The 11477-nt window shown below is 34.6% G+C and overlaps 1 protein-coding gene across 3 annotated transcripts; it reads left to right on the top strand.

Moving 5' to 3' along the window:
• The first annotated feature begins 8137 nt into the window (after positions 1–8137).
• Positions 8138–9969, top strand: LOC129733055 (chitobiosyldiphosphodolichol beta-mannosyltransferase). 3 transcript variants are annotated; one of them, XM_055694609.1, is made up of 4 exons: positions 8138–8277; positions 8353–8947; positions 9009–9575; positions 9637–9969. In XM_055694609.1, the coding sequence occupies exons 2-4, from the start codon at positions 8391–8393 to the stop codon at positions 9851–9853; spliced, it is 1341 nt and encodes a 446-aa protein (XP_055550584.1). In that variant the 5' UTR covers positions 8138–8277; positions 8353–8390; the 3' UTR covers positions 9854–9969. The 3 variants fall into 3 exon arrangements, with proteins under 3 accessions (XP_055550584.1, XP_055550583.1, XP_055550582.1); XM_055694608.1 differs by having other exon boundaries at positions 8141–8253; XM_055694607.1 differs by having other exon boundaries at positions 8197–8297; positions 9637–9968.
• Positions 9970–11477: the final 1508 nt, after the last annotated feature.

Below are 11477 nucleotides of genomic sequence, written 5' to 3'. Positions count from 1 at the left end.
CTAGTTATATTATAGGCACTCTAATCGCGCCATGTTTCATTCAAGGGCTAATATCTCAACATATGTGTAAACGAGATAGTATATCACCGCTACTTGTCATACATCTTTATCTTACTGCTGACAGCGGGCACAAATTAATTTGAGCCCAGGACATGAGTTCATTGTCATTCACTGTTACTCGGTAGGTATGCCATTGGCTCGTTTTATTCAGAGTATTATACCAACTGTCCAACCAACTGTCATTCAAGCGATTTAGAGCAATTTTATTCATCATTTAAAAATCGAAGGACTTAATGATATAAAATTTTGAAAAATCACGTTTTGCTCAGAAAATTACACTCTTTTAGATGATATATAAATATCAGAAATCTGAGAATTGCTAAACAACCCAATTATGGTAAACGCAAAAACAGTTAAATTGAACAGTGAGTTTCGAGCAACCCTTTGGAATCACACCATGTTTCAAGGGCTAACATCTCAACATATGTGTAAACGAGATAGCATATCACCGTCTCTTTTCATACATCTGTATCTTACTGCTGACAGCAGGCACAAATTAATTTGAGCCCAGGACATGAGTTCATTGTCATTCACTGTTACTCGGTATAGGGATGCCAATAGACCTATTTACGTACGAATGTTTTAGTGCTACTCATTGAGGAAAATATTTTCAAATCGCTGTTTTGTTTGCAATGCTTTGTTTTTAGCAGCTGGACTAATAATTAGTTGAACAGTTATTATAAGTTCCAAACTCGTTTCTGAATAAATTTTTCATCCGTGATCATGAATCGGAAGAAGTTGCTAAACATAACCGACAAAAAATGGTAAAAAGTGATAAAAAGTCGAAGCAACGAGATGCGATGATTTACAGTTTGGAGGAAACAAAAGCAACTCTACACGAGGTTACACGTTCACTAGTGTGCGTAGGTGAAAAGTCACTTATCTCTATACTGCCGGTGCCCGCATAACTGTCCCATAATGATTTTTGTTACTTTTGAGTTAGCATTGGAAATCAACTTAATTGTTATCATACTTTCCAAAAAAAAAAACTAAAATGTATACGTTTGTATGGGAAAACATGAAAAAAAAATACCAAGTTGTATTTGTCCCATATTGAATGTACCCGCATGTTTTGTCCCATATTAAAAGTACCCGCATTACAGTCCCACTGCATAGTGGTGCAAACTACGAGCCTGTAACCTTGCTCTAGAATATGATATATCGGATAACTTCAAACTTATAGTTGCTCAGACGTTGTAGAACACAATTGTGTGTACTTGTGTGTGTCTGTGAGTGTGTGTTTGTACGTGTATGCATACATACGTGAGCGTGCGTATAAAGTATTTTTGTAACCCAGTTTGGGTAATTGATACTCTATTGAAAGTCGTCTTGCAATGGAATATCCCTTACGGAGGAAAATTGGAAAACCTTTTCATGTACCGTAAACCGGTGTGAGATTGTGCCACTTTTTTCCAATGCCGCAAAAACGCGCTCGAAATTATTTTGGCTTATAAAATCGATTTTGGAGCATTAGTGTCTTTCTGAAACTGCTTTAATTATTTATTCTCCGTTTTAAAGAAGTTACAATTCCGTGATAAATCCACTTAAAGGTGAGAAACCAATCTTACTTTTCCTATTTTTGCATATGAAAATCCACTATGTTCCGACTTCGCGGTAAATTTTATAAGAAACTACTTCACCGAAGACACCATATTTCAATCTGCCTATTAGAATGAGCTTTTGTGAAAGCAAGTCTTTAGTTTTCTATAGAATGCCCGTCAAAATCTTTCAAATTTTTCGACGTAACTTTTCATAGCAATTTTGTATAATTTTCCAATGTTCTACAATTTTTACATTATAGTGAATCACACAATGTCACTCGAGAAAGTGAATTTTCATCTCTTATGTTGACATTATCATGTAATCATTAGTTATTGAGGATTTTATCTAAATATTGCACTAACTAAATTTGTGCAACGTTTCAATACCAATCTTTAATAACAAAAGGAGTATAAGAAATGAAACTAAGCTTCCTTCGGTGAAATTTTATGTTTCGTTATAGTAAATGGCATTGTAAAACACTGCAAAAACTGCAGTAAATCGTTATAAAAAGATATTGCAAAATAGGTCCTAAGTGGTATTCTATAAAAAAGTCTGCAAAAGTCCACTTAAATAGGCATCTGCCTAAAAGTGTGTCTTCGGCAAAGTTGTTTATTCTAAAATGTGCAACAACTTTGCCGAACAAACTGGATTTTTATATGCAAAAATAACAGTGCGTCTTGAACTGTCCTACAGATCAGACGTTTTTTCGGTTGCTTGTGGACTGGTCTTTGACTGCCTATAGCTTCAAAGTTTGTGTTTTGTCAGTGTGTCTTTTAAAGATTACCTGAAAGTTATTTCCCATCAGTCTTTCTCAAGACTACCTACTTTTGAATTTAACATTTGTTTTAACTTTTTTCGTATCACCTGAAATGGCTGGACGGAAAAAGAAACCTCGCATCGCTGCGGGGAGGAAAAGAGAGGCATCTCTTTCTGACACATCGAGTGTCTGTAGTGACAATCCTTTTGATATTTTGCCTGAGCAAGAAGCTGGTGAAATGGAAGTTATTAATAACGAAACTATACAAAATATAAAATCTTTAAAAAAGGAGAAAGTTCCACCTATTGTGGTAACTATTTCTTCTGAATTTAATATATTCAAAAAGGAACTTTCAACGTTTGTTTCTGACGTTAAAGTTACCTATCAAATTGGCCGTAGAGGTGAATGCCGCTTATTAGCCGACTCAGTAAAGGGTCGTGATCGTCTTGTTCAGTATTTAACTGACAAGATGTACAAATTTTTTACATATGACACCAAGAACACCAAGCCGTTCAAGGTTGTCTTGAAAGGTCTCACCAACGATCAAACCGTTGATGAGATCAAACTTACTTTAACAGAATTACTTGGCATAGCCCCTACCCAAGTAATTCTAATGAAACAAAAATCACGAGGCGAAAACAGTCAGAGAACTGGAATTTTCCTTGTTAATTATTTAATTCATTTTAACCGCAATGAGGTTAACAACTTAAAATTTTTTGAAAAAGCACATGCTTTGTATAATGTGCGTGTAAAGTGGGAAATTTATAGGAAGTATGGCGGAGGTGAAAAGCATATCACCCAATGCCGTACTTGCCAACGTTATGGCCATGGTTCCAAATTCTGTAACATGGACCAAGCAATTGTTAAGGCAAGGCAAGGTAAACAAAATTCAATTTCTCAATTAAAACCAACTTCAAAACAAAATTCTCCAAGCGTTCCAGTGACGCATAGTTTACCTACTCCTTTGCATACCCGTTTAACTTATGCACAGGTTACAGGTAGTTCGAACATTATACCGCCTAGTGTTGGTAGTTCGAAAATGACCGTTAATATGGGTAAGCAAAACAGGCTAGAAAATAATTGTACACCTATCACTCCAGCTAATATTGCTGCCGAAAATATTTTTTCTAATGTCAACTGCCTGGGGCCTATTACGGCAGGTAAACTTTCTTTTTTGCAACAGGCAATGTTCGATCTTATGAACGCCATGTTGCAGGCAAAATCAATGTTTGAAGCCATTCAAATAGGCACAAATTTTACTATTAAAATTGTTTCTAATTTAAAATTTAGCAATGATTTTAAATAAAACAATTAAAATATTAAATTGGAATGCTCGCTCATTGAAGGCCAATGAGAATGAGCTTTTTAACTTTTTAACAGTAAATAATGTGCATATTGCAATTATTACTGAAACATTTTTGAAACCTAACATAAAATTAAAATATGATCCCAATTACGTGGTTCATAGATATGATAGGATTCAGGGTTCTGGCGGTGGAGTTGCAATTGTTATTCATCGCCGAATGAAACATCGTGCTCTTCCCCATCTTGAGACGAAAGTTATTGAAACTTTGGGAATTGAAGTTCAAACTGAACTTGGGATTTTATTTATTGCCGCAGCATATTTATCATTTCAATGCACACGCGAGCTCAAAAATTATTTTAAAGGTGATTTACAAAAACTCACCAGAAATCGTTCGAAATTTTTCATAATCGGCGATTTTAACGCTAAACATCGTTCATGGAAAAATTCTCGAAGTAATTCCAATGGCAAAATTTTATTCAACGATTGTTCTTCAGGATACTATTCTATTTTGTCTCCGAATAGTCCTACATGCTTTTCTTCTGTAAGAAACCCTTCAACAATTGATTTGGTGCTTACAGATCAAAGTCATGTATGTAGTGATTTGATCACACATGCTGACTTTGATTCTGATCATCTTCCAATAACTTTTTCTTTATCACATGAATCAGTTTTAAACCCTATGAGCTCTGTTTTTAATTATAACAAGGCTAATTGGGAAAGATACAAAACTCATATTGAGAGAAATTTCAATAATGAGCTTGATTTGCAAAACGAAGTGAATATTGATTCCGCTTTGGACGCATTAAAATGTGCAATTGTTGATGCCAGGAATTATTCTGTTCCAAAGGCTCAAGTGAAATTTGATTCATCAATAATTGACGAAAATCTTCAACTTCTAATTCGTTTGAAAAATGTCCGCAGACGTCAATATCAACGTTCTCGTGACCCTGTTTTTAAAACTATTTATAAAGATTTACAGAAAGAGATTAAACATAGATTTACTCTTCTGAGAAATCAAAATTTTGAGACTAAAGTTGAAAAATTGAAACCATATTCAAAACCATTTTGGAAGCTGTCGAAGATTCTTAAGAAACCTTCAAAGCCTATTCCAGTTTTAAAAGATGGTGAACGTTTTCTTGTATCCAATGAACAAAAGGCTCAAAGACTTGCTCAGCAGTTTGAGAGTGTTCATAACTCAAATTTGAATTTTGTGAGTCCAATTGAAAATGAAGTCACACGTCAATTTGATTTAATTTCTTCCCAGAATTTTTTACCTGCAGAAATAATTGAAACTAACTTGAATGAGATTAAATCAATTATTAAAAATTTCAAAAATATGAAAGCACCTGGTGACGATGGAATCTTTAATATACTAATCAAACATCTCCCTGAGAGCACAATGGAATTTTTAGTAAAAATTTTCAATTGCTGCTTCAAAATTGCATATTTTCCCAAATTATGGAAAAATGCAAAAATTACTCCCATTTTAAAACCGGATAAGAACCCAGCTGAAGTTTCAAGTTATCGACCAATCAGTTTGCTTTCTTCAATAAGTAAACTGTTTGAGAGAATTATTCTTAACAGAATGATGTCACACATCAACGAAAATTCAATTTTTGCAAATGAACAGTTTGGATTTCGCCATGGGCATTCCACAACTCATCAATTGCTCAGAGTTACTAATATGATACGAGCTAACAAATCTGAAGGTTATTCCACTGGAGCTGCTCTTTTAGACATAGAAAAAGCATTCGACAGTGTTTGGCATAAAGGTTTGATTGCGAAATTGCAAACTTTTAATTTTCCAATTTTCCTAATCAAAATTTTAAAAAATTATCTTACTGATCGAACTCTGCAGGTTGTCTATCAGAATTCAAAATCTGATAGATTTCCTGTCAGAGCAGGTGTACCTCAAGGTTCAGTCTTGGGTCCAGTCCTGTACAACATATTCACTTCAGATCTTCCTGATTTGCCTCCAGGATGCACAAAGTCATTGTTCTGCGATGACACAAGCATTTCCGTAAAAGGAAAAAGTCTTCGTGTCATATGCAGTCGATTGCAGAAAAGTTTAGATATTTTTTCTTCCTACTTGCAAAAGTGGAAAATATCTCCCAATGCTTCTAAAACTCAAATGATAATTTTTCCGCATAAGCCTAGGGCTTCTTTCCTCAAGCCAAACAATAATCACGTTGTCAAGATGAATGGGGTTATTTTAAGTTGGTCCGACAAGGTTAAGTACTTGGGACTAATTTATGATAAAAAACTTATTTTCAAAGAGCACATTGAGAGTATACAAGCCAAGTGCATCAAATATACGAGATGTTTATATCCTCTCATTAACAGGAATTCTAAACTTTGTTTAAAGAACAAACTTTTGATTTACAAACAAATTTTTAGACCAGCAATGCTTTATGCTGTACCGATCTGGTCAAGTTGCTGTTCAACAAGGAAGAAAACGCTTCAAAGGATTCAGAATAAAATTCTGAAAATGATTTTGAAGCGTCCTCCTAGGTTTGGTACACTCGAATTACATAGACTTACTGGTGTTGAACCATTAGAAGCTATGTCAAATAAAATTATTAACAATTTTCGACAAAAATCGTTGCAATCCTCAATTGCTACGATAAGCTCTCTTTATAGCCAATAAGTTAGCAATTATGTTAGTTGTAAGTTTACTTCCCCTTTTCTGACAAGTAGGTTTAAATCCCTACGAATGATAAGTCCTAATTGCGAAAGCAAACAAATCCTAACAATTAAAATTACAAATTTCTAACAGTGTTGAGAAGTCACCATTTGTGATTGGACACACATACTCATTATTTACTAATATTTATCATAAATACTTAAGCTACTAACAAATCCCCCCTTAAAAAAAAAAAAAAAAAAAAATATGCAAAAATAAGAAATGTGAAATTCGTTTCTCGCTTTTAAGTGGATTGAGCAACTAGCAACAAAATAGAAACATCTATAAAACGGATATAATGGAATTTTAACGCTGTTTTAAAAAAAACCGGAAGTCGCCATCTTAGATTTCGAAATGGTATTTGGAGACATGCCAGAAGAAGGAAGGGTGTCGAAACATTATGGACATGTTTGTTACACCTAAAAACATTCATTTGCCAAATTTGGTTATATTCGCTCGATTGGTTCTCGAGTTGTGCGAAATTTGAGTTTCATGTGTATGGGACTCCTCCCTTATAGAAGAGGGAGGGGTGTCAAACCATTATGGATATATTTGTTATCCCTAAAACATTCACCTACCATATTTGGTTCCATTTAGTAGATTAGTTCTCGAGATAAGCTGAAATTTGTGTTTTATTTGTATGGAACCCCTCCCTCACAGAAGAGGGAGGGGAGTCGAACCATTATGGACATATTTGTTACTCCTAAAAACATCCACATACCAAATTAGGTAGTATTTGGTAGATTGGTTCTCGAGCTGTGCGAAATTCGTGTTTCATTTTTATGGGACCCCTCCCTTGTAGAAGAGGGAGGGGTGTTAAACCATTATGGATATATTTGTTACCACTAAAAACATCCAATTACTAAATTTGATTCTATTTACTTGGTTAGTTCTCGAGATGTGCAGAAATTTGTGTTTCATTTGTATGGAACCCCTCCCTTCCAGAAGAGGAAGGGGTGTCGAACTAATATGGGCATATTTGTTACTCCTAAAAACACCCACATGTCAAATTTGGTTCCATTTGCTTGGTTATTTTTTGAGATGTGCAGAAATTTGTGTTTCGTTTGTATGGGACCCCTCCTTTCCAAAAGAGGGAGGGGTCTCAAACTATTATAGAAACCTACAAATTTTCACGTCGATCGGTTCGGTGGTTTCCGAACCTATATGGATCAAACAAACAGACAGACAGACAGACAGATAGACAGACTGGACTGCATTTTTATAGGTATAGATCGCATATCATTTGATTACCTAGAATAATCTTGTATAAATGTATTACAAACAAAAATGCCTGTGATACCGCCGAGTTATGGTTGAATTCGTATGTGATGGGACAAAACATGCGAGTACTTTCAAAATATACCCGCATATTGTGTCCCATAGAGATTTTTCGAATGCCACAACGTAAAAGCTATACCATCCGTCGTTTTTTGATCTCAACGTTAAATTTGTGATACCATGAAACTGTTCTGATCGTTGGTTCTGGATTTCAGTGCTTTAAATAGCTGGCAATCACGAAACTAATCAAAAATATTCAATCGCCGTTTTCTCAACATGTCGTTTTTCATTATGGGAGTTATACGGGTACCGGCAGTATTCGGTTTATTCGCGTTGAAAGAGATTTTGAAGGCTGTTCGCACCTACGTAAACTCTCGTATGTAATTGTCAAAATGTGCGTGATGACAAAAGCAAAAATATTTATTTTTTTCTTTTTCGCACGCAGAAACCAAACAAATATCAGCAATACCGTCAACGCCAATAGCTCGGTTTCGAGTGAAGAACATTTGATGTAGTATTTTTCAGTGTAAAACTTTGCTACTAAATCAGGCATGTTTCACTCATTTTTTACGTACGTGTATTGCCGTCGACGTCAATTCCTTCAACGCGAATAGCAAAACAAATTAGGTATATACAGTCACTGTTGTTTTCGTAAGCAATTTATGGAAGCTGTATTATTGATCTGAGATCGTTGATTACGTTACGAGTTAATTTATTTAATTTTAGTGCATTGTTAAAAAAATACCGCATGTTATGTTACCACGATGAGCGGCTCTAACACCAAAATTGAAAACGCTTGTGTTGTTGTGCTGGGTGATATTGGGAGAAGTCCACGAATGCAATATCATGTGAAAAGTCTTTCCGAAACCCGGTACTTTATTGATTTAATTGGTTATGTAGAAACACAACCGTTGGACGATTTAACGAATAATTCACATGTGCGAATTCACCCTTTAACTCCATTCCCGGAGCTGAATCTTCCTACTCCAGTCAAGTATATTTTCAAAACTATGTGGCAAGCGCTCACCTTGTTGATGGCACTTATCAGCATTGAGAAGCCCAGGTTTATACTTTGCCAAAATCCACCGGCCATTCCAACAATAATCGTCTGTCAAATATATTCCTTTTTTGCGAGATCTACAAAATTGATTATTGACTGGCACAACTATACGCATACTATTTTGGCAATAAATTCTAGTCAAAATAGCATAATTGTTAAATTAGCCAAGATAATTGAGTCTTATTTCGGACGAAAGGTTTATGCCAATCTTTGTGTAACAAAAGCAATGAAAAAAGACCTTGAAGAAAATTTTAACGTTAGGTAGAAGCAGTTTATTTTTAATTTATAAAAAAATCTTAATACATGTTCTATTCAATTTAAGATCAACAGTGTTGTATGACCGACCCCCAATGCAATTTCAACCTAGTTCGATCAAAGAAAAACATGAGCTCTTTATGAGGCTATCAAGTGTGATTCCGATATTCAAAGGAAGTGAATCTGACCGAATGGATATTGAGGATTTTTCCGAGTCATCCGCATTTACTATCAAGCACTGTGATGGACAGATTACGTTAAAGCCTGGCCGATCGGCAATCCTAATATCCAGCACTAGCTGGACACCAGACGAGGATTTTGAACTTTTGCTTGCCGCATTAGAAATATATGAAAAAGAAGCGACTGGTAATGAGTTGTATTATCCACACTTGGTGTGTATTATAACAGGCAAAGGACCGTTGAAGGAACATTATATATCACTCATAAACAAAAAAGTTTGGAAGAAAGTTACTGTTGTAACACCATGGCTAGAACATAATGATTATCCTAAGTTATTGAGCGCTAGCGATTTGGGAGTATGTCTCCATTACAGTTCCAGTGGCTTAGATTTGCCGATGAAGATTGTCGATATGTTTGGAGCTGGGCTACCAGTGTGCGCAATCAACTTTCAGTGGTATTTTATTTCTAAAATAAATAGGGTTGCAGAGCCAATTGAATATATATTTTTATTTCAGCCTTGAAGAACTTGTACGTCATGGTGAAAATGGTTTTGTTTTTGAAAACGCTTCGGAACTCGCTGCATTGATTTGTACATGGTTTCAAAATTTTCCCAATAATATCGCCATAATTAATCAAAAGGAAGTGATAAATCAAAATCTCACAAAATTCCAGCAGCTTCGTTGGTCGGAAAATTGGAAGAAACATGTACAAAGTATATTAAATCGATTGTAAAAATTATGCACAATGATGAATTTAATATAAGCAACTAATAATATATGAATAAAGTGCCTCTGCATGTTATGTTTACTACTATGCGTGAATCTGCAAAATTGTTTTTTTTTTTGAGTATCTAAAACATTTCGAAGAAGTGCTATGAGCGTCATTAAATTCAATCAACTATGCGTAATTTCTATATATTCTAGTTTACTGTTATTCTAAGCTGATACAAATGTAATTTAACAATCTAAATAAAATAGCCTCATAGTTTTGTATGTTACGCACCTCTTTGTTGTTTGCATTCTTTAAGCGAAGCAAAGTATCTTTTGCGTATAAATACATTCAGTCGTCGAGTAATTTCTTCTCGTCAAGTTTATATTTCAGAGGGATACTAATGTATACTAATAATCTTAATGAAATATATTTCAAATTTAAATAACATGAACGAGTGTGCAAAAATAATCTACCCGTAATTTAGTTATGCAATAGATAACACAAAAAAAAAAAAACAGTCCAAACAAGTTTTGTGATGAAATAAATAACTAAATCGGGTTTATATCGCAAAACTCTATTAGTAAGATTACTTAACAAAAGCTCATTCACCGAATATTGAAGTTATTACCACATTACCATAAAAAAAGCAAAAAAGCAACAGTTTAAATTTTGAAAAAACTTACTATCATATTATCTTTCTTACAGTTCCATTTGAGTTGTCATTAGGACGCGGATTTAGGAATTTGCGCGGTTTCTTTTACGCGGCACATATTCTCCACGTAAAAAGCAACTTTAGTGATGTATTAGTGATGATACACTGTAAATAAAAACCACGTCGAAGTAAAGTGATTTGCTGTTGAATTCGCTCTACATACTTGCCTAACATTTCAGAGTTGAATGAAAATCTTTCGAAAAAGATTAATGAATAATATATATGTGTGTTATACATAGTGAATGTTCAGATCAGATTTAGATAATCGCTTGAAAACCGCCATCTCAAGCTGGTTTAACAAATTTAAAAAAAAATCATAATATTTTTCTCTGAGTGATTATTGAGCATAATTTACTAAACATACAATGTTTAGTAAATTATGTATACTTAAAATCAGTGGAACTGGTTTTAATACTCAGGTTTTAATCTAAACAACGGCATTCGGGGTGAGGGCAACAGTATCGATAGAAATATCGATCTAGAGCATCACCATCCCGAGCGCCTATATCAGCTTTATCAGTTCTATCAGCGATGCCAGATAGCAGATTTTCAGCAAAACGCACACTCATAGAATCCGTAAGTTTCAAAAGCCTATCTCTCTCAATTTTAAATCCTGTCTTGGGGTGGGCAGTTTTATCACAGAGAACAGACATTCATGTTCATATAAAGAAATTTGAAAATCGTCTGTAAATTTGAATCCAAATACATTAATACACTAACGACATCTGTCTCGTGGTGCCCCAGTTGCACCGCATAAATATCGCTGCATCGATATTTTATCGTTATCAGTACCTGGTTTTTAGGCGACACGAGCGCCACATAGCGGGAGTATTACCACTTACTGTTAAATGACGGTTGCAAATTTTTATACATCTTTTAAAAATAAGATGAACGTCTGTTCTTTGTGATTTTATGCAGAATTTCGCAAATTTG

The sequence above is a fragment of the Wyeomyia smithii genome, chromosome 3, assembly GCF_029784165.1.
Source record: "Wyeomyia smithii strain HCP4-BCI-WySm-NY-G18 chromosome 3, ASM2978416v1, whole genome shotgun sequence".
Lineage (NCBI taxonomy): Eukaryota > Metazoa > Arthropoda > Insecta > Diptera > Culicidae > Wyeomyia > Wyeomyia smithii.
This window is presented reverse-complemented; position numbering and strand designations above follow the sequence as displayed.